Source organism: Anomaloglossus baeobatrachus, chromosome 1 (genome assembly GCF_048569485.1).
Source record: "Anomaloglossus baeobatrachus isolate aAnoBae1 chromosome 1, aAnoBae1.hap1, whole genome shotgun sequence".
NCBI classification, from domain to species: Eukaryota; Metazoa; Chordata; class Amphibia; order Anura; family Aromobatidae; genus Anomaloglossus; species Anomaloglossus baeobatrachus.
Window position 1 is genome coordinate 706,344,888 of NC_134353.1, and position 23,966 is coordinate 706,368,853.

The window sequence follows — 23,966 nt, forward strand, 5'->3', positions numbered from 1 at the left end:
ACATAATAGGCACGGGCGTTATAAGCACACCCACTGCACCATGGGCCGGAGTGCTGTAAATGCCGCTGTCAAGAGATTGACAGTGGTATTTAACAGGTTAAAAGCCACGGGTGAAGCTCCACATGCGACTTGCAGAGGCAGATGATAGCTGAATTTCAAAGCAGGAGGTAGAGGAAAGCTGGACACGCCTAACAATGTGGGTCATCATCCATCCATGGAGTGCTGCGATTGAAAGTCCGTCAGATGGACTATAATGCAAGGAAGAAAAATCAGCACATCCAAAATATAAAAACTCTTCTTACTTTATCCCCACATAAAATTAAAAGCCCATCCAGAACAATAAGACCCTAAAGCGTTTCCGACGCAAAAGAGCGTCCTTAATCATAGGCTGATCATCCTATGATTAAGGACGCTCTTTTGCGTCGGAAACGAGTCAGGGTCTTATTTTTCTGGATGAATTTTATGTGGAAATAAAGTAAGAAGAGTTTTTAAATTTTGGATGTGCCGATTTTTCTTCTTCGATAGCTGAATATCATATCTGCTGGGAAAGATACAGTCTCAGCTTGTGAGCCTGCATCAAAGTCAAGGAGCCGGCATATGGTGTAATTGTACGCCATGTCAGTAAGGGGTTAAAGGAAAAGCATTTATAAAATCTTGTCATAATAACAATTAATAGTTCCTACTGAAGTAGACCGCTATCAGTTTGCTCTGTATACAGACCTAAAATAAAAAAATCAGACAAATCATGAAAGAAAATGAAGGGACCTTGTGAAGGCACAGCCAATCCGGAGGTCCAGCTCCTGTCTAGCATCCACAGAAAGGGCTTCGTTCTTGTTGGGTTCTCCCAGACTGTTCATAGCATTCATGATATCGGTATCTGTGATGGAGCTGAACTTGGCACGGTATATAGTACGCTCTACTCCATGTGCTTTATTCATCCCTGGGAGTACTGCATCCAGGACCTGAAGAATATCAAAGGGCAAAAAAATATAGTGTCTGACGAAAGAAACACACACACAAAAACAAGCAAAACTGGAAAGATTAAATGTCATAAAAATACCTCAAAGCAGATGTTCTCTCCCTCCTTGTCACAATCCAGCCACAAGACTACATAGTCACATCCACGTCCTTCCACCTGAGTAATGAGGGAACGATATTTATTAATGTATAGTATTTTACACATACAGGACTTGCATAAGGAACTGATGATATATAAAAAGGTAGTGTCTACCCTAAAAAATAAATCTTTTTTTTCCTTCCACCAAGTACTATAGTCACTTTGTAGCACCGCTTTGAAAAGAACCATTTAAACAATTGATCGACATGGTCATTATTGTCTTAGGGGCACTTTGCACACAACGACATCGCAAGCCGATGCTTGCGATGCCGAGCACGATAGTCCCCCGCCCCCGTCGCAGCAGCGATCTCTTGTGATAGCAGCCGTAGCGAACATTATCGCTAAGGCAGCTTCACATGGACTCACCTGCCTTGCGACGTCGATCTGGCCGGCGACCCGCCTCCTTATTAAGGGGGCGGGTCGTGCGGCGTCATAGAGACGTCACACGGCAGGCGGCCAATAGAAGCGGAGGGGCGGAGATGAGCGGGACGTAAACATCCCGCCCACCTCCTTCCTTCCGCATAGCCGGCGTGATCTGCAGGACGCAGGTAGATGTTCCTCGCTCCTGCGGCTTCACAGACAGCGATGTGTCCTGCCACAGGAACGAGGAACAACATCGTACCTGTCGCAGTCGCGTAATTATGGAATTCCCAGAGACTACACCGATGATACGATTACGACGATTTTGCGCTCGTTAATCGTATCATCTAGGATTTACACACTATGATGTCGAGTGCGACGCCGGAAGTGCGTCACTTTCGACATGACCCCTCCGACATCGCACCTGCAATGTCGTAGTGTGCAAAGTGCCCCTAAGTATATAAAGACAATCTCTGCAACCAAACATTATTTCTTAAGTCCCCCATAGACGTTAGCTAGCTGTCAGCTGAACGATGATCTTGCCTGACTCCCCCATACACAGGAGCACTCACCCACAATATTTTTTTTACACATCCAGTTGTGGAACTTAATTTTTATTGCAAGATTTCTTAATTAAAATGTACTTTGTTTGTGGGACCACCCCTTTAACTTCCCAATCATATGTTGTGGTCCACATTCACATCAGACTGTCAGCTGAACTCATCGATATTGGCAGGTTTGGATGGTATTAATTTAATGCAGAGGTGAGCAATTAATTTTCCCGAGTGGCCATATGAGAGATTGTGACTGTTGTGGAGGGCCGAACCAAAAAGCTGAATTTTATTCTGCCCAATATTAATTCTATTATTTTATATGACATGTATCACTTAATATTGGGAAGAGGTAAGTACACTTCTCTGCTACTGCTAAGAAATCTTACGATAGGGCTTATGGTCATGTATACTTACCACTAGCAGCTAATCAAAACAATATAAATTTTATTTATTTATATGAAATTTATAGAAAAAAAGTAAATCATACTGTGCCCATTATTCATGTCTTGTAACTTGATCAACAGCTCCCCCACACAGTATAACGTCCCCACAGCAACACTGTATGATGTCTCCACAGTCCCCACACAGTATGATGTCCTCACATCCCTCCCACACACAGTATGAGGTCCCCTCAGCCCTCCCACACACAGTATGATGTCCCCACAGCCCTCCCACACACAGTATGATGTCCTCACAGCCCTCCCTCACACAGTATGATGTCCTCACAGCGCTCCCTCACACAGTATGATGTCCCCACAGCCCTCCCTCACACAGTATGATGTCCCCACAGCCCTCCCCCACACAGTATGATGTCCCCACAGCCCTCGCGCACACACAGTATAATGTCCTCACAGCCCTCCCTCACACAGTATGATGTCTTCACAGCCCTCCCCCACACAGTATGATGTCTTCACAGCCCTCCCTCACACAGTATGATGTCTTCACAGCCCTCCCTCACACAGTATGATGTCCCCACAGCCCTCCCACACACAGTATGATGACCCTACAACACAGTATGATTGCCCTGCAGCTTCCCAACATACAGTAGCATGATAGCCCCACAGTATTATGGTTGTCAAAGGCCCTGTTAACAATATGATGTTACTCAGAGCCCTCCACACTATCTATTCCCACCCCTGTCTGCCTGCCTAGCCTTTGTAAATGCTAAACTGTATGGGCTGCATTTCTAACTTGCCGCTATCACGTGACAAAAATGACTCATAACTGGAAGGAGCCCATACAGTCTAGCATCTACAGAAGCCAGGCAGCAGACAGAGGTGGAAATAGATGGCAAAACCCGACCTACATGTTAGCTATTCGGTAGCTCCTGCCAATCAAAAAGCTGGACATTTCTATAAATTTACTTACTTGTATTTCAAAAATTATACATCCAATCTGACAACTAAAGTTATGCTTAGAATCAAAATGGGATTGAGGAGTAACTCCGACTATCCTAGATGTAATGGAGAAGGTGCCGGCATTTTCCACATGATGTGGATGTGCCCCAGGTTGGCACCCTTTTGGATAACTGTTCTTAATAGAATAGAAGGAGCTTATAGATGTAAACTTCCTAGACAACCCCTGGTATGTCTTCTAGGTTACATGGAGGAAATTAGAGTAGACGACAATTTTAAAATAGTGATAGCCAGACTGCTGTATGCGGCAAGGAAAGTAATTGCCAAACACTGGATGCAGGGAGACCCACCGACTAGAGGGGAATTTGTCACATATGTTAATCATATTGTTCAAATGGAGAGAAGCATTTATGGGAAAAGGAAACAACTTACACTTTTTGATAGATTGTGGAATCCGTGGTTGCAATATGGATAAATATTAGAGTTGGGAGATATTGAACTAGGGGCAGAGATAGTTAGTTCTATACATTCCAATATATGCTATTGAAGGGTTGAAATGTAAGATCTTTGATATTGATATGGGTAATATGTACGCTGAGGGGGAGGGGTTGTTGGTGAGGGAAAGTTTATAGTTCTGCTCGTTATTGCTGAACATATAACACATGTTTTGTATACTTGGTGAAAAATAAAAATGTATCTGATAAAAAAAAAAAAAGTTATGCTTAGAATCAGCATGATAGCGCCAGTATAGCAGTGGCTTTAGTTTATATAGTAAGATCCTGGTGATTGATTCGCTTTAAATTTCTTTGCAGCATGCCTCCCACCCTCATAGATCTTTTTCTGGAATTTGCCAGGCAGAAACCTTCCTCATTATGCCTTTATAGGCAGGAACCCATCTGTGTTGTGTAGCAGCTAATAATGTTGTCACAGTACGATAATCATGCTTACGTTTTAATTAAATATCTAACATTTTCATACCTTGTCCATGGCAATGCACTACTTGATGCTTTTCGGCACTAGAGCAATCTTTTTTTTTTTCCTTTTCAATTTTGCTTGAAACCTGTGACCTGCTTAAAAAATGTAGAACGTCCTACTTAGACTGTGTGCCCACGATCAGTGTTTGCAGCGTTTTGGATGCAGCAAGCTTCAGCTGCGTCCAAAACGCTGCGTTCTACAGTACAAGCACAGTGGATGGATTTCTAAAAATCCCGTGCCCACTGTGCTTGTTTTTTCCGCAGCAAACACTGACCTGCAGTGCGCCTTTCCAAGCCGCAGCATGTTAATTGTTTGCAGCGGATTCGCAAGTGTCCTCCGTAGGGAGAACACAAGCGAAACACCGCAGCGCATTGAGCCCTGATCGTGGGTACGAGTAGCTGCGGTCTCCTGCGGAGGAGACTTGCAATCCCACAGGTCAGGACCCGCTGTGTCCAGGACGCAGTGAATCCTGATCGTGGGCACATACCCTTAAATAGTTTTTATTTACTTGGGCTCATCAGGCAAACTAATTATCATAGGTGTTTCAGATCGATTTTAGTGTGCTAAGAGCCCTGAGAAACAATACTATCCATGAGTTTATTTGAAAAACAGAAAAATTATATCTTTATAATACTTAAATTTACTTTGCCTAATAATTTGGAACGCAGTGAACAATATGAGCGCACACACAGCTCCCCATATAAACGTTAAGAACCCACATATACATACAACAAAATAAGAATACTAAAGCTGAGTTCACATGTCCTGTAATCATCTGTTAGAACAGATCCTGCAGACATCCGTTGGGAAAAAGTTGTGCAAACAAGACTTTTTTGTTCATTGTTAAATACTAATTTCTGCTGGATCCTTTTTTTTAACATTGGAGTGTATGGAGAACGGATCCGTTACGGATTGCTATTCAGCCATCCGTTATTCTTGTATTTGTAATAGATTCATTTTTTTCTTACAGGATCCATTTCAAATGGACGATAAATCCGTTCTCCATAGACTCCAATGTTAAAAGAAAAAGAGATCCAGCTGACATCATTTCCCAACAGATCTCTGCAGGATCAGATCTAATGGATGATAACATGTGAACTCAGCTTCACCTTGCTCCAATATGTGAACTAAAACTCTGCACAGCAGATGCGATGTACTGACGTCATCGTTGTTTGCTGTCTCTCTTGCACATACTTAATGGTAGAAGAAGGAGATGGCGGCTATATTTTCAACTATGATATTCACTGCTATCTGCACCCTGAAGATAGCGGTGAAATTGGGACGCATCGTATGGCCTGTGGGCCACTGTTCTCAGCCCTTTGACTGTCTCGGTCTGTGGGCTGGAGAGGAATACTCCAAGGGCTTAATATAACCCAAAGGGGTAGACTTTGCCCAGGTCTGGTCTAATGTGTACAGGGGCCTTAAGTGTTACATTTCACATTAATGCAGATAACAAATGTGCTTTTTAAAGTTCAACAAAAAACTTGGAACCTTGGATTAAGAGTAACTTGGTTTGAGAGCGTTTTGCAAGACAAGCAAAGCTTTTTAAACATTTGTAACTTGGTTTAAGAGCAATGCTTTGCTAGAAGAGCAAATACTCACTGTAAACACTTCCGGTTCCATCCTTTCACCGCACTCTGTTTAACCCCTTCAGCCCCCGGGCGTTTTCAGTTTTTTTTTTTTTTTGCTCCCCTTCTTCCGAGAGCTGTAACTTTTTTATTTTTCTGTCAATCTTGCCATATGAGGGCTTTTTTTTTTTTTGTGGGAGAAGTTGTACTTTTAAATGAAACCATAAGTTTAGCATATAGTATACTGGAAAACAGCAAAAAAATTCCAAGTGTGGAAAAACTGCAAAAAAAGTGTGATCGCACAATAGTTTTTGGGATATTTTTATTCACCGTGTTCACTGTATGGTAAAACTGATGTGTCATTGTGATGTATGAGGTCGGTGCGAGTTTGTAGACACCAAACATGAATAGGTTTACTTGTATCTAAGGGGTTAAAAAAAAATCACAAGTTTATCCAATAAAAGTGGTGCACGTTTTGCGCCATTTTCCGAAACCCGTACCGCTCTGATTTTTCAGGATCTATGGCTCAGTGATGGCTTATTTTTTGCGTCTCGTGCTGACGTTTCTAATGATCGCATTTTTGCGCAGATGCTAGGTTTTGATCGTTTGTTATTGCATTTTGTGCAAAACTTGCAGCGACCAAAAGACGTAATTTTGGCATTTGGAATTTATTTGCTGCTATGCCGTTTACTGATCAGATTAATTGATTTTACAGTTTGATAGATCAGACGTTTCTGAATGCGGCAATACCAAATTTGTGTATATTTTTTATTTTTTTAACCCTTTAATCTTCAATGGGGCAAAAGGGGGGTGATTTGAACTTTGTTTTTTTTTATTTTTTAAAACTTTTTTTTATTATTATTTTACTAGTCCCCCTAGGGGGCTATATAGATCAACAATCCAATCGCTTTGCCCTATCTGTAGATCTCAGCTACAGAGCCAAGATCTGCAGATATGCTGCTTTACTCTCCGTGCTGGCACTGAGAGAAAGTGACTCATGTTAGCTACAGGCGTCATCACATGACCCTGTGCTACCATGGCAACCACCGAAAGTCACGTGATCACGCATGTGACTTCCGGTGGGGGCGGCGGTAAGTGAAAGTAATGGCCGCGCGCATATACATCTCACTGACAGACTTTGGCAGCGAGATGTAAAGGGTTAAAAGTTGCGGGTGGAATGTGATGTTGAAAACAGCTGATATGTGCGCGGATCGCCGTGAACTGCCTACGGCAGGGGGCGGGAATTAACCTTACACGATCCATGACGGATATATCCGTCATGGGTCGTGAAGGGGTTAAACCTACTAGAGGTAACTTTCTGTCCATATGTACTGATTACTGTATACAGTATACCATTGTACAGTACAGTATGTGCTATATAGCATGTCTATCAATTTGCATTTGTGGATACAGCACTGTACTTACTTTCTGCTAACCAGTACAGCACATTGCTTGTATTGTAATCTAATTACCTTTGCAGTATTCCTACCCACATTTGGGTTAGTTCAGCCCTTATTTTGGGGAGAATATATTTGGAGTGTATTTTTCGTGTACTGTACTAGAATAGAGATGTCATATTTATACATCATTTTTTTCTCTCTATAGTACCTCCTGCACACCAACAATTCTTTTGTAAGCTAATGTGCAGTTTAATTTGTTTTTGTATGTTTTTTACTGTACAGTATTTTGTATCAGTGTCCTGTAATAATTTTATGAGAATACTTTACATTATTTTGTTTTACTGTAATAAGTTTGTATAAATAGAGTAAATATTTTTGGGTTGTGGAACGAATCTTCTGTGTTTCAATTATTTCCTATGGGAAAATTTGCTTTAATATAAGAGTAACTTGCTTTAAGAGCACACTCCCGGAACCAATTCTACTCGTAATCCAAGGTGCCAGAGTATATATATATATATATATATATATATATATATATATATATATATATATTGTGAGACTGTGACCGGGGTTATCTATGACGGCCGGTATGTCTCGCCCCGGTTGTGCTCACTCCATGATAGAAAGTAAATCCACTATAGGGTTAATGCTGTTTCCCTACAGGCTGAAGGAAGGGTTAAATAGAATCAGGAACAAGGGCAGGTGTGCCGGGTGTGGGGGAAGTGACCAGAACTTCCTGAGCCCTCTGCTGGAGAGGCACATGTATTTTGTTATGGACTTTTTGTTTGGACATTAAAACCGTGTGCTGTGAACCTTGATGCCTGGATCCCGTGTCTTCTGCTGCGCAGCCGACCGTGCTACCTCACATATGGTGGAGAATGCGGGCATGACAGCCGGTGAGGTGTAGCATCCATCCCTGGTGACCCAGCTGCGCATGTCCTGGATTCGAGCGGCTATACTACAGCCCAAACCCGGCGACGCCATGGAGGACATACTAAAGCATTTGGCTCAGGCTAATGCACAGCAGCAACAGGCTAATGCACAGCAGCAACAGACCAATGCACACCTGCTCCAATCCTTGCAAGTGCAGGAAAAAAAAAATTCCAAGAACAGATGGATCAGGCCAATGCACGTCAGCAGCAATCCTTGCAAGTGCAGGACAAAAGGCACCAAGAACAGATGGAGCAGGCCAATGCACGTCAGCAGCAAGCCTTGCAATTGCAGGAAAAAAGGCACCAAGAACAGATGGTTCTCCTGGCCAAGTCGATCCGTGCCGGACCGGCAGCAACAACCCCGGGACCGGGTGACGACGGCAGCGTCCGGAAAGCGGTGAGACAAGCGTTGCAAAAGATGACCCCGGGTGATGATGTGGAAGCGTTCCTGGCGGTGTTTGAGCGGGTGGCCGAGCGGGAAAAGCTGCCGACCCCGCAGTGGGCTGAGGTATTGTCGCCCTATCTGACGGGGGAACCCCAAAAAGCGTACCTGGACCTCTGTGCCGAGGACGCCATTGACTATGTGACCCTGAAAGCCGAAATACTGGCTCGGTTGGGGGTGAATACCTATGTACGGGCTCAGCGGGTAAATCAGTGGTTCTATGAGGAAGCCAAACCCGTACGCTCCCAGGCCTATGACTTGTTGCATCTTGTAAAAAAGTGGTTGCAGCCTGACACTCTGAGCCCGGCGCAAATGGTGGAAAGGGTAGTAGTGGATCGTTTTGTGCGCACTTTACCCGTCACCGTTCAACGGTGGGTCGGACAGGGTGACCCGAGTACCCTGGACCAATTAGTGTCCCTGGTAGAGCGGCATGTGGCTACGCAGGACTTGATACGGGACACTGAGACTTTGCGTACCGCCCGTCGGTCCGGCCCCTCCAAGCCTAGGGCCAAGGACCCACCGCTGACAACGGTACAGGAGTCCCCTACCGTCCCGTCTGAGGCCGCGGCCGCCATTCCTGAGGTCCGGAAGGTTCTGTACCCTAAACGACAACCCGTCAAGGGGGTTTCCGTCCCCATTAGATGTTGGCGGTGCCAGCGGGTGGGACATATGGAAGCCCAGTGTCCACTCACCACGGAGCCCATGGATTGTGGGGTTACCCGGCGGGGTTCAATGTATGCTCAGGTGGTGTGTACCGCTGACCTGGTCTCCCCAGAGACGGAGCCCCACTTGTGCCAAATACAGGTGAATGGATGTCCGGTTACAGGATTGTTGGATTCCGGAAGCTTAGTGACCCTTGTGCGATCCACCTTGAGAGCTAAAGTAAAGGCCACAGGACGCACCGTGGGGGTGGTTTGCATACATGGGGACCGCCGCGACTATCCCACGGGGATTGTCACCATCACAGCACCTTGCGGTCAGGTGCAACATGAGGTGGGACTTCTTAACACTCTTCCTTATGACGTGATCCTAGGAAGGGATCTGCCCTATTTTTGGACTTTATGGAGGGGACCCCCTAAGTCCCCTCAGATATTGGTCGGTCCGGGACCTGAGCCCTACAATCCTGAATCCGGGACACCTGCCGTAGGGGTCACCATGATAGGGACAGAGTGTGAACCCGATAGGTCGCCCCTAGAGGTATTGGCAGGAGAGGCTGAGACGGTCGAGCCCATCCCGGAGTTGGAGGCGTCCCCGGATACGTTTGGGACAGCCCAACTCCAGGACCCTACGTTAATACATGCCCGGAGTCGGGTGACAGTAGTCGACGGGGTGGCACAGCTGCCCGGTGCCCAGGTAAGGTACCCCCATTTCGCTCTTAAGCAGGATTTACTCTACCGGGTAGATGAAATACGGGGCGTAGGGGTAGAACAGTTGGTGGTGCCCCAGCCGCATCGCCGGCGGGTCCTCGACTTGGCTCATAAACACCTGATGAGTGGCCACCTAGGGGTCAAGAAAACGCAGGAGTGAATATTGCAAAGGTTCTATTGGCCCGGGGTCTTTGGGGAGGTAAAACGGTTCTGCGAAACCTGCCCGGAGTGTCAGCTTACTGCACCCCTGACCCATTTTCGCAGTCCGTTGGTACCGTTACCCATTATAGAAGTCCCTTTTGAACGGATAGGGATGGATCTGGTGGGGCCCCTCGTAAAGTCCGCTCGAGGGCACCAACACATCCTAGTGATCGTTGACTATGCCACCCGGTATCCCGAGGCGATACCTCTCAGACATACTGCAGCAAAGCTTATAGCTCGGGAGTTGTTTGCTGTGTTCTGCCGGGTGGGATTGCCCAAGGAGATCCTTACGGATCAGGGGACCCCATTCATGTCTAAAGTGACCAAAGAGCTATGCCGGCTACTCCAGATCAAGCAGTTGCGTACGTCTGTGTATCATCCTCAAACGGACGGTTTAGTCGAGCGTTTCAATAAAACCCTGAAAACCATGCTAAGAAGGGTGATTTCAAAAGACGGGAAAGACTGGGATATGATGCTTCCCTATCTGATGTTTGCCATACGAGAGGTGCCACAGGCATCCACGGGGTTTTCGCCTTTTGAATTGTTATACGGGCGACATCCCCGGGGATTGTTGGACCTGGCAAAGGAAACATGGGAGCAAGAGCCCACCCCCCATAAAAGTGTGATTGAACACATTTTGGGTATGCAGAACCGCATAAGCGCGGTCATGCCAATTGTGAAGGAGCATTTACAGGAGGCTCAGGCCGCGCAAAGCGGCCGCTACAATAGACAAGCCACCGTGCGGACCTTTAAACCCGGGGATCGGGTGTTGGTATTGATCCCCACGGCGGAGAGTAAATTCCTGGCTCAGTGGCAAGGCCCCTACGAGATAAAGGAAAGAGTAGGGGTGGTTAACTATAAAGTATTGCAGCCCGGTAGGCGGAAACCTGAACAAATATACCATGTCAACCTATTAAAACCTTGGCAGGAACGGGAAAGCCTGATGGCTGTTTTTTCCCCACCTCCCTCCTCTTCGGGTCGTTCACATCCGGCTCCAGCGACCTCCGGAGAGGACGAACCGGAAGTAAGGATTGGAGAAGCCCTCACCAAGCAACAGAGGCGAGAGGCCAGACGGTTGGTTCAGCAGAACCCCGATGTCTTCTCCGAGCTGCCCGGTAGGACCAGTCTGATACGACATGATATTGTCACCGAGCCCCACCTGAAGGTACGCCTGAAGTCATACCGGGTACCGGAGGCTCGACGACAAGCCATATCGGAGGAAGTAAAGACAATGTTACGCCTGGGGGTCATCGAAAAATCCCGGAGTGAATGGGCTAGTCCGATTGTCCTAATACCAAAACCCGATGGCTCCTTAAGGTTCTGCAATGACTTTAGGAGATTGAACGAAATATCCAAGTTCGATCTCTACCCCATGCCCCGGGTGGATGAGCTGATTGATAGGCTGGGACAGGCGCGATATTTTACCACGCTCGACCTGACCAAAGGGTACTGGCAGGTGCCACTAACGGAGTCCGCCAAGGAGAAAACCGCTTTTGTTACGCCTGAGGGTCTCTTCCACTATGTTGTCTTGCCTTTTGGGTTACATGGCGCTCCGGCCACGTTCCAGAGGTTGATGGACTTAGTGCTGGAACCCCACCAGGCGTATGCATCAGCGTACCTGGATGACATCATTATTTACAGCTCCGATTGGCAGACCCACTTGGAACAGGTACAAGCGGTGGTGGACGCGCTTCGAACAGCCGGATTGACAGCCAATCCCAAGAAATGTGCATTGGGACTCACGGAAGCCCGCTACTTGGGCTACGTGATAGGCCAAGGAGTGATTAAGCCCCAAATTAACAAGGTTGAGGCGATCCAGAAGTGGCCTAGACCCCTGACCACGAAGCAGGTTAGGGCCTTCCTGGGTATCGTGGGGTACTACAGGAGGTTTGTAAAGGATTTTGCGGGACTATCAGCCCCCTTGACGGACCTTCTCAAAGGCAAGAAGTCCGTCATGGTGCGCTGGACTCCGCAGGCCGAGGACTCCTTCCGGGCCCTGAAGGAGGTCCTGTGCGGACAGCCCGTTCTGGTCAACCCTGATTTCCGGAAGGAGTTCATAGTACAGACTGACGCCTCGGAGATCGGCCTGGGGGCAGTGCTGTCTCAGGTGGTTCAGGGGGAGGAACACCCCGTCACCTTCTTAAGTAGGAAGCTCACCCCTCCCGAGCGGAATTATAGCGTAGTGGAGAAGGAGTGCCTGGCGATCAAGTGGGCCTTGGAGTCCCTACGCTATTACCTGCTGGGACGGCAGTTTCGCTTGGTGACGGATCACTCTCCACTGGTCTGGATGAGGTCCGCCAAGGAACGGAATGCCCGGGTTACCCGGTGGTTCCTTTCTCTGCAAAACTTCCGGTTTACGGTTGAACACCGGGCCGGTAGGTTGCAGGGCAACGCCGATGCCTTGTCCCGCGGCCCGTGTTTGATGGCGGGAGTTCAACCCCGCACGCTTGAACTGAGGGGGGGGGTATGTGAGACTGTGACCGGGGTTATCTATGACGGCCGGTATGTCTCGCCCCGGTTGTGCTCACTCCATGATAGAAAGTAAATCCACTATAGGGTTAATGCTGTTTCCCTACAGGCTGAAGGAAGGGTTAAATAGAATCAGGAACAAGGGCAGGTGTGCCGGGTGTGGGGGAAGTGACCAGAACTTCCTGAGCCCTCTGCTGGAGAGGCACATGTATTTTGTTATGGACTTTTTGTTTGGACATTAAAACCGTGTGCTGTGAACCTTGATGCCTGGATCCCGTGTCTTCTGCTGCGCAGCCGACCGTGCTACCTCACAATATATATATCATGGGATGGTTTCATTTAAAAACATACAATATTCACCTTCTAATTCCCCCTTAATTCCCTAGCGTTACCATAGTGGTGGTCTCCACCAGTCTCTGTACAGTGATATAATGCAGTACAGCCATGTGACAGTACAGTAAATGACCGACTTCAGTGGTCAAAGCTCCACATGCAAATTTCATTTATTTGTGAATTTTACTTATTGCAAAAAATAAAGTCCATAATAAAATTCTGCAGCATTTCCGCAGTATATCTGGCATGCTGTAGATTTTGCCTGGGCTCCGCTGTGAGTGAATCCTCTTTGTTACTCTCTTAGGTTGTGCAGTGTTTTGTCCCAGAAGTTTGGTTCAATTTCTACAATAAACCTTCTACAACAAAAAATGTCCTTTCTTCGCTAAATGAAATAGAGCTTTAGGGGCACTTTGCACAATACGACATCGCAAGCCAATGCTGCGATAGTCCCCGCCCCCGTCGCAGCTGCGATATCATGGTGATAGCTGCCGTAGCGAACATTATCGCTACGGCAGCTTCACATCCACTCACCTGCCCTGCGACGTCGCTCTGGCCGGCGAACCGCCTCCTTATTAAGGGGGCGGGTCGTACGGCGTTATAGCGACGTCACACGGCAGGCGGCCAATAGAAGCGGAGGGGCGGAGATGAGCGGGACGTAAACATCCCGCCCAGCTCTTTGCTTCCACATAGCCGGCGTGAGCCGCAGGACGCAGGTAGGAGATGTTCCTCGCACCTGCGGCTTCACACACAGCGATGTGTGCTGCCGCAGGAACGAGGAACAACATCGTAACATCGGTATTTCCCAATTCATGGAAATGTCGGACCCTACACAGATAATACGATAACGACGCTTTTGCTCTCGTTAATCGTATCAAAAAGGATTTACACACTACGATATCGACTGCGACGCCGGATGTGCGTCACTTTCGATTTAACCCCACCGACATCGCAGCTGAGATGTCGTAGTGTGCAAAGTGCCCCTTAGAATGATACCAAGCAGCAAATAGAGGCCCTCAGTGCCTTGCGAAAGTATTCGGCTCCCTTGAATTTTTCAACCTTTTCCCACATATCAGGCTTCAAATATAAAAATAAAAATTTTAATGTAATGGTGAAGAATCAACAACAAGTGGGACACAATTGTGAAGTTGAACGAAATTTATTGCTTATTCTAAACTTTTGTAAAAAATAAATAACTGAAAATCAGGGTGTGCAATATTATTCATCCCCTTTACTTTCAGGGTAGCAAGCTCACTCCAGAAGTTCATTGAGGATCTCTGAATGATCCAATGTTGTCCTAAATGACTGATGATGATAAATATAAGCCACCTGTGTGTAATCAAGTCTCCGTATAAATACACCTGCTCTGTGATAGTCTTAGTGTTTTGTTTAAAGCACAGAGAGCATCATGAAGACCAAGGAACACAACAGGCAGGTCCGTGATACTGTTGTGGAGAAGTTTAAAGCCGGATTTGGTTACAAAAAGATTTCCACAACTTTAAACATCCCAAGAAGCACTGTGCAAGCAATCATATTGAAATGGAAGGAGTGTCATACCACTGAAAATTTACAAAGACCCAGCCATCCTTGAAAAATTTCATCTCAAACAAGAAGAAGACTGGTCAGAGATGCAGCCAAGAGGCCCATGATCACGCTGGATGAACTGCAGAGATCTACAGCTGAGGTGGGAGAGTCTGTCTATAGGACAACAATCAGTCGTACACTGCACAAATCTGGCCTTTATGGAAGAGTGGCAAGAAGAAAGCCATTTCTCAAAGATATCCATAAAAAGTGTTGTTTAAAGTTTGCCACTAGCCACCTGGGAGACACATAAACATGTGGAAGAAGGTACTCTTTCAGATGAAATAAAAATCGAACTTTTTGGGCACAATGCCAAATGATATGTTTGGCGTAAAAGCAACACAGCTCATCACCCTGAACACACCATCCCCACTGTCAAACATGGTGGTGGCAGCATCATGGTTTGGGCCTGCTTTTCTTCAGCAGGGACAGGGAAGATGGTTAAAATTTATGGGAAAATGGATGGAGCCAAATATAGGACCATTCTTGAAGAAAACCTGTTGGAGTCTGCAAAAGACCTGAGACTGGTACGGAGCTTTATCTTCCAACAAGACAATGATCCAAAACATAAAGCCAAATCTACAATGGAATGGGTCACAAATAAACGTATCCAGGTGTTAGAATGGCCAACTCAAAGTCCAGACCAGAATCCAATCGAGAATCTGTGGAAAGAGCTGAAAACTGCTGTTCACAAACGCTCTTCATCCAACTTCACTCAGCTCCAGCTATTTGCAAAGGAAGAATGGGGAAGAATTTCAGTCTCTCGATGTGCAAAACTGATAGAGACGTACCACAAGATACTTGCAGCTGTAATCGCAGCAAAAGGTGTCACTACAAAATTTTAACTTAAAGGGGCCGAATAATATTGCACGCCACAATTTTCAGTTTATTATTTTTTATAAAAGTTTAAAATAAGCAATACATTTCGTTCAACTTCACAATTGTGTCCCACTTGTTGTTGATGCTTTACCATAACATTAAAATTATCTTTATGTTTGAAGCCTGAAATGAGGGAAAAGGTTGAAAAATTCAAAGGGGCCGAATATTTTCGCAAGGCACTATATATGCCCGATACGATCACTCCTTATGGAATTTTCTAAATATTGTTGTCTCATGTCAGTGGCACTTTAACCTGTCCACACATAAAATAAACGTTGGCAAAAGTGGCCAAATTTGAATACTTTGTATCTTCGCCAACACTATATAATATACATGTGATCAATAATGCGGGCGTCACACGAGACGATCCATAGTGCGATATGTCGTCGGGGGTTACGGTTTTCGTGACGCACATCCGGCAATCGTTTGCGACGTCGTTTCGTGTGACACCTACGAGCGTCTCAGAACGATTGCAAATCGGTTACAAATTGTGTATCGTTTACACGTCGTTTATTTTTAAAAAATCGTTTATTCTTCTCTGCGCCGGTTGTTCATGGTACCCGGGGTAACACACATCGCTCTGTGTGGCACCCCGGGAACGATGAACACAGCTTACCTGCGGCCGCCGGCAATGCTGAAGGAAGGAGGTGGGCGGGATGTTTACGTCCCGCTCATCTCCGCTCCTCCGCTTCTATTGGCCGGCGGCTGTGTGACGTCGCTGTGACGCCGAACGTCTTACCCCCTTCAGGAAGTGGATGTTTGCTCAGCAGGTAAGTACGTGCGACGGGGGCTTAACGACTTTGTGCGCCACGGGCAACTAATTGCCCGTGACGCACAAACGAGGGCGGGTACGATCGCTCGTGCGATCGTACGATAGATCGTCTCGTGTGACGCCCGCATAAGAGATAAAACAAAACAATTCCTAAAACTTACAAATTTATTGAAAATACTTTAAAAACACAATACGTGAAGATCTCATTGAAAAACTCCATTTAAAATGGTAACAGACAGGAAACCAGAAGATATAAAGGAGTGAGAGTAGGTGTATACGCTATACCGAGTCTACAGGGCCCTATGAATGTCCCTAAGAGATGACCCTACCTTGCTGGGGAGGTCGGCACCCTAAAAAGCGCAAATGGTGCCCCCGCTCACCGATAACTCACCCTGGGAATACCTATAGGAATCCCGAAACTAGAACCTGCCAGTACCAAAAGTTATTCACAAATCAAAGGTTTGACTGTAAAAGGTAAAATAACCAAAACCGCCAAGGCAAACACAACAATGAGTGTAACCTCTGCAAATAGCCAAAAAGGGTCACTATAATTACAATAGTTTACAAATCAAAGATTTGACTGAAAGGGGTTAAATAACCATGAGGAGGATATTCATCCTGGGACATTTACAACCTACTCATGGCCTCCTGATAAACCTGAAGCACAGGAGAAACGCGTTGAGGCCGTCTTTTCTGACCAATGCATCAATAAGGAAAGTTGTTTGTTTTTTCTTTTTTTTTCACTGGTTTGACTTGTGACTGAATTGTTCACCTTTCTCTATCGCTTTCATTGGGGGACACAGGACCATGGGTGTATGCTGCTGTGACTAGGAGGCTGACACTAAGTAGACATAAAAAAAGTTAGCTCCTCCCTAGCAGTGTACACCCTGAGCCGGAGGCAGAACTATGCCAGTTTTTTGCTTAGTGTCGTAGGAGGCTGATGTGGGCCCATATCTCTGTGGGCCAACCTCAGCCTAGGCTATTCCTTTTTTCCGTTTTTTTCATGCTATACGGCGCCGCTCAGCCTTCTCATCTTTTTACATTTTTTGTCTCTTCTGCAGGGTTTTAGGCCCTGCATCAGAGAGAAACCTCTCCTGCTCTTTCCCTACGGGGTATCGTCCCAGGGTTCCTTGAGACAGGGGATCGTGATCAATCGAGGCACCAGCCCTTATCCCCCTCCGGCCCCACGGTACCACTCCAGGGGCTGCTTGGGGTCCCACACGTTTATTTTTTTTGGGCTCACTCCCCGTCGACCCCTATGGTATCGTCCCAAGGGGTGTTTTGGGTGGAGACGGCGAGGACGCTCTTCACCGGGATCAGGATCGCAAGCGCAGGAGCGCCCACAGCACCAGGCCTCCCCCAGTGTTCTTCCCTGATTCACTGGGCCCAGGCAGAGGATCTGACACTGCAGCGCAGGAGCGCTCTGCAGTCTCCCCCGCAGCCCTCCCGTGGCGCTTGCCAGCAGCAGCCTGTACTCACCGGGGGCCGCAGCATCCAGGATGGGACCCGTGGATCTGGGCGCCGCGCATGGACGCAGGTAAGATCTGCTCCGCGCGCAGCGCTGCGCTCCCGGCGGCCGCCGCTCACTAATTTAGTCCCCGGCTTGGGCCTACCTTGGGCCGGAGCGCTCCACCCCATTTGCGCGCGCGCTTTTCTGGCCACGCCCCCCCTTCTTCTGCCCGGAGACAGCTTCCCAGCGTCCCCTACGTGACAGGCCCCAGGGGGAGGATCACAGCTGCAGCGCAGGAGCGCTCTGCATCTCCAGGCCTCCCCAGCGTTCACTGCTTCCCTGGGCCCAGGCAGGGGATCGTGATCACACAGTTCTCCCCAGGCAACTCTCCGGCAGGCAGGATGGGGCCGAGGATCACAGCGACACCGGCAGAACGCAGGTAAGACTGCTCTGCGCGCAGCTCTGCGCTCCCGGGGGCCGCCCACTACTCTAGTCCCCTGCTTCGGCATACTTCAGGCCTCAGTCCTCCGTCTCACCGCTTGCGCGCGCGTGTTTTTTCCCAAGCAGACCCCTGCAGTTCCTGCCCGGTCCCAAAACCAGCCAGCCCCCCTACTATATATATAAAAAAAAAACCATGAAGGGCTGCGTTTTTTTGCTTCAGCAATGCTGTCCCCGCAGTTTCTGAGACCTCTGCTGACCTGGGTGGGACACAGGACCTGGGTGAGGGCTGCTCCTGCTTAGGAACAGACTATAGCTTCCTTCCCCTTTTTTTATTATTTTTCTTAATTTTTTCACTCTTTTCTCCTGTCTCCCCCCTAGCGCCACTAGTGGTTTTTTTCCTAAGCGCCATGGCTAACGCTAGTCTCCCCATACAGACCGGGCCCCTTTATAGCCTTTTTTTTTTCAGCCTGCTAGGTAAATTTCTCCCAAGCCAGGCTTCGCCCCCCCCCCGCTCGGCTTGCGCCACAAACCACCCTGTCACCGCCAGCACCCGACCTCCGCTGCGCTCCCTTAACCAGAGGGGTAGAACCCCTATCCCAGTCTGTGGGCTCTCTCCCAAGGGCGTTGCAGTCGCTCCCTACGCCCGGCCATGCTCCCCTGGTCCAGCTGGCTCTGGGCAACAGTCGGTCTGATCCAGACCCTACTGCTGGAGCGCAGAAGGGAACCTGCGGGGTCTCCTCTCAAGCCCTCCCGGACATCTCTATCACCTCCAGACTCCGAGTGCTCCTCGGCTCCGAGACCGGCCGACCCCCTGTTTCAGGAGAAGAGTCGGATGCAGCCTCGATGCTGAGTCCAGATCAGAGGGCGGATGTCAGAGGTAGGGTGGATAGTTCGGTCAAAGCGGTAAGTCGTACACTAGAGCTGCAGACGGACTCTGTGGCTACCCAGTGCTTGCATGTCTCATTCAAACAGGTTAAGCGGGCACACAGGCAATTCGGTGACCATCCAGAATTTGCGGAAATTCTATACAAGCACAGATGACAACCGGTCAAGATATCCAACAATGGTAAGTCGTTTGATTTACTTTTTCCCCTTCCCTGAGGCTCTCAGGAAGAAATGGGCAGGCTCGCCTAGGGTCGCCCTTCTGTTTTTTTCCGTCTGTCATCTTCCAATACTATCTCTCCTGCACGGGGCATCGCTCCGAGTCGCCACGGATCAAGACACCGAGAGAGTGGCCCGTTCAGTTTGTCTTCAGACGGCAGGCACGGTACTCTTACTGTCTTCGCCGCCATCTGGCTGGCAGCATCCATGATGTCCTGGGCCACTACCTCCACAACGGTCTTCGTGCGGGATCGAGCAATCTGGAGTTCTCGTCACGGTTACATAGATCGCTCTGGCGGGTGAGTACATACTCATCGCATATCTGTCAGCAGCCTACTGCGCAGTGCAAGCGGCTGGCAGCACGGGGGCCATCTGTCGGGCGATCTGGCTCAGAACCTGGTATGCGGACGCGGCTTCTAGGATATCACTTACAACCTCCCCCCTTTACAGGACGTCGTCTGTTTGGGGACTGGCTGGATCAGATATCGACGAGATCACAGGAGCTTCGATTCCACACACACAAGAAAACCAGGCCTCCGCAGAGGAACAGGAAGTTCCGGTCCTTTTATACATGTTTTTTTTTGGCGTTTCTCAGCCACGCCAGCCATCAAAGACGACGTCCGGTTCACAGCGCCACCCCGCTGATGACTCTTGGTCGTTGCGTGCGGGCGCAGACCAGGTGGAGGGGGAGACGCATGTCTCTTCTCATTCACGTCTGGCGGACTTGGATCACGGACGCCTGGGTCGGAGAGATACTGGACTCAGGGTACATAATAAATAGAGTTTTCAGCAAGTCTATCGTCGGACATACAGGTCGCACCTAACTTGACAACAGCACAGATCCTTCTGCGTCTCACAATAGCAGACGATCATTGTTGGTGTTTCCGCACCTGGGCGCCTTGTTGATCAGGGTTCTTCAATTGTCTCCGAGGTGTTCAGGTCACCATTGATATCCTGTCCCGACTCGGCTAGCTCATCAAGCGGAAGAAGCCCTCTCTGACTCCGGTCAGCAGGATTACCTGTCTAGGCATGGAGTTCGATACCATCCAAGGACGCGTGTCCTTACAAAGAGACCGCCAGATCCTCCGTCACTCCAAGCCGGAGAGTCCTCAGTCGGATGGGGGCGGAAATAGAGGCGGTTCCGTTTGCCGCTTCCGCCTTTGTCTCCTTCAGCTGACTTGGCAGAACAGATGGGACAATTCCCTATTTACCTTGAATCGCAGGATCCAATTGACTCCGGGAACCTGTCTTTCATACCAGTACACTGGCAGTCACCAACGATACCAGTCTTCTGACTGGAGAGCGGTGTTCCAAAACACACGGCTCACAGTCGGTAGTCCTCCCAGGAGAGCCGTCTGCCTATCATTATCAATTTTTTTTTAGGGATCAGAGTTTTTTCTCTGAGCCCCACAGATTTTTTTCAGCTTTGCATACAAGAATCGCCATCCAAAATCCAGTCGGACATCACCTGGGCGGAACAAGGAGCGTCACGGAGGTGACATAGGTGAAGAAGATCTTACAGTGGGCATAGCTTCACCACTCCAGATTTTGCCCGCAATCATTTTTCCCCGCCGCAGATAATTGGGCAGCAGAATATATCAGCAAGGTCTGGCGGCAGGCGAATGATCCCTCAACAGAGAGGCTTTCGAATGGATCTGCCACAGATGAGATATTCCGAATGTGGACCTGATGGCTTCTCGATTCAACAATCAAGTCACGGGAGTCTTCAAGCAACTCAGAGCAGAGGGCATACCAGTGACTCTCATTGCCTGGGTTAACCCAGGCAAGCGTTGTTCGCAGAGCTCACGCAGCTCATCAGACACCCCAGGGTGGCTTCCAGATCGTCTGAACTTCCGTAAGCAAAGTCCTCTTTTCCATCAATATTCAGGGGTTCTCAATTTGACCGCATAGCTGTAGAACCATGGCTACTAGCCCAGGCAGGCTTTATCCCACAGGTGTTACAGACCATGGTCAGAACTCAGAAGCCTCCGTCTTCAAACATCTACTACCGCACCGGATAGATCTCCTTTCAAAAGTGTGAGGTCAACGTCAACTCATCTCCACTGGATCTGTCACTCCCAGTGTTACTGGCCTTTCTATAGTTAGGCTTGCAGGCGGGTCTCTCGCCAGCAACCTTCAAAGGGCAGATGTCGGCGCTATCTGGCTTTTCTAGAGAAATCTTGCATTTCGGCCGAAAGTCAGGACGTTCATCCAAGGAGTCCTCCATCTGGCACCGCTAGGTCGTTCCCCGCTAGAACCATGGAACCTCCAGCTGGCTCTAGGGTCTCTTTAATTAGCCCCGTTCGATCTGCAATCTCTCGCCTATCCGGGAAGGTGGCTTTGTTTAGGGCAGTCACTTCAATCAGAGGAAGGTCTGTTCTGTCAACCCTCTCATGCGGGTCGCTTTGTTTCTTGTGTTTTTCACCAAGACGAAATTGTTCGGCACCAGTCTCAGGTTTTTTTCCTACCGGATGTAGTATCTGAATGAGATGATGGCGGCGCCATCCTTCGTGCCAGCCTCCATTCGTTCCTTGGAGAGGTCACGGCTTACACCGGATCTAGTGCGAGCTCGGAGGAGTTACGTTTCGAGATCCGCGCCCTTCCGCATCTTGGACGGCCTAATCGTCCGGTCTACTGGACTCAGGAGGGGCATGCCGGCGCCCAAGGCTACCACGGCAAGTTGGATCAGGCAGACCATATCAGAGGTCTGCAGGAATAGAGTCAGGTTTACCCCGAGGGGTGTAAAAGCCTCTCCACCTGTGCAATTCGGGCGTCTAGGACAATCAGACGCCACGCGTCAGCCAAGCAAGTGTACAGAGCCGCCTCGTAGTCAAGCTTTTCATACCTTTTCCAGGGTTTCCTGGATACAGCAAGCTGCTGTCACACACTATGATAAGCCGGTATATTTTTGCAACGAGCATTCCTACAGAGTTTGGATATGTTTTTGAATCTGCAGGATTACTCCTGTACCCACCCAGGGACTGCTTTTGGACGTCCCATGGTCCTGTGTCCCCCAATGAAAGCGATAGAGAAAGAAGGATTTTTGTGTACTCACCGTAAAATCTCTTTCTCTGAGTCTTCATTGGGTGACACAGCACCCACCCTATTTGGATATTGGGTTGCTCTTTGTTGCCGGATGTTACTGGTTCCTTATGGAAACATGTTCTTCCGTACCCGGCGTATTTATGTTTTTTATATGTATATTTATATACAGTATAGGTTTAGATAAGATACTGTGTGTTTCTTGTTATTACCTTGAATAGTTATGGTTGTTCAGTTTTCTCCTACTACTGCTTGTACACTAAACTGGCATAGTTCCGCCTCCGGCTCAGGGTGTACACTGCTAGGGAGGAGCTAACTTTTTTTATGTCTACTTAGTGTCAGCCTCCTAGTCACAGCAGCATACACCCATGGTCCTGTGTCCCCCAATGAAGACTCAGAGAAAGAGATTTTACGGTGAGTACACAAAAATCCTTCTTTTTGGGGTTCCATTTATTTCTTTGGCTGGGTATTGTGGTGCGCATCGGTTAACCCTAGCCATTTTTGACGGACCTATGCTATTATATATTTGTGACTCTATTTGGCTATTTAGGCTACATGCGCACGCTGCAGTTTTTTCTGCCAACAAACTGCAACCAAAACTGCACGTTGTCAGAGAGAGCCTGGAAATGTCCCAAAAAACGCTTGTAATGTAGGTGTGTTTTTGGTGCGTTTTTATCATTGCGTTTTTTTAAAGGAGAAACAAAATATGATAGGAAAGGATAATTGATAGATAGCTAGAATAGATGAATAGCAAGATAATAAGAACATATAGATTAGATAATATGAAAGAACAGAAAGAATACATAGAAATAATAGAATAGCTTGATAGAGGGATAGCCAGCTTGGTTAGCTTTTTTTTATTTTTTGGGGGGTAAAAAAAAAAAAAAGGCGCCCCCCCCATTTTTAATATCCAGCACAGGAAAAACAGCAGCTGCAACTCTCAGCTCTCTGCTGTACCTTGGCTGGTTATGAAAAATAGAGGGGATCCAACACTTTTTTTAATTATTTGATTTATTAAAAAAAAAAAAATGACGTGGCATCCCCTCATTTCTCTAATACCAGTCAAGGTGCAGCACATAACTGGGGGCTGATATTATTAGGGTGGGAAGGGCCATCGTTATTTGGCCCTTTCCAGCCTAACAATAGCAGCCCACAGCCGTCCCAGAAGTGGCACATCCATAAGATGCGCCAATTCTGGTGCTGGGCCCGGCTCTTCCCGTTGCCCTGGTGCAGTGGCAATCGGGGTAATAAGGAGTTAATGGCAGCAGCCCATAGTTGCTACTAAGCCCTAGGTTAGTGATGTCATGCGTCTATGAGACACCCCACATCACTAATCTGTAAGTGAAAATAACCACAAACAGCCAAAATAATCCTTTATTTGAAATAAAATAAAAAGCCACCCTCTTTCACCACTTTATTAACCCCCAAAACACCCCTTGAGGTCCGAAGTAATCCACACGAGGTCCCACGACGCTTTCAGCTCTGCTACATCCCTGTCCTGTCACAGCCAGCGGTCATACAGCATGGCTGCCAGTTGTGAGTGTGGACAGAGCCGCAGCGACCAGAATGAACTGGGGTGAACCCCTGACGTCACAGCTACGGGTCTCACAGTACGGCAGGTGTCGCAGCA

General features: G+C 47.9%; 1 protein-coding gene across 4 annotated transcripts in view; it reads right to left on the bottom strand.

The window, feature by feature from the left end:
• The window catches only part of TOP3B (DNA topoisomerase III beta), a 126,326-nt gene that overhangs the window by 66,624 nt on the left and 35,736 nt on the right, over positions 1-23,966 (bottom strand). For all 4 annotated transcript variants that reach the window (XM_075341779.1, XM_075341780.1, XM_075341778.1 and 1 more), the window contains 2 exons: positions 1,061-1,135; positions 766-962 (listed from right to left, as the gene is read on the bottom strand). In XM_075341779.1, the coding sequence (XP_075197894.1) occupies positions 766-962; positions 1,061-1,135 (272 nt within the window). The remainder of the gene's footprint in view (positions 1-765; positions 963-1,060; positions 1,136-23,966) is intronic.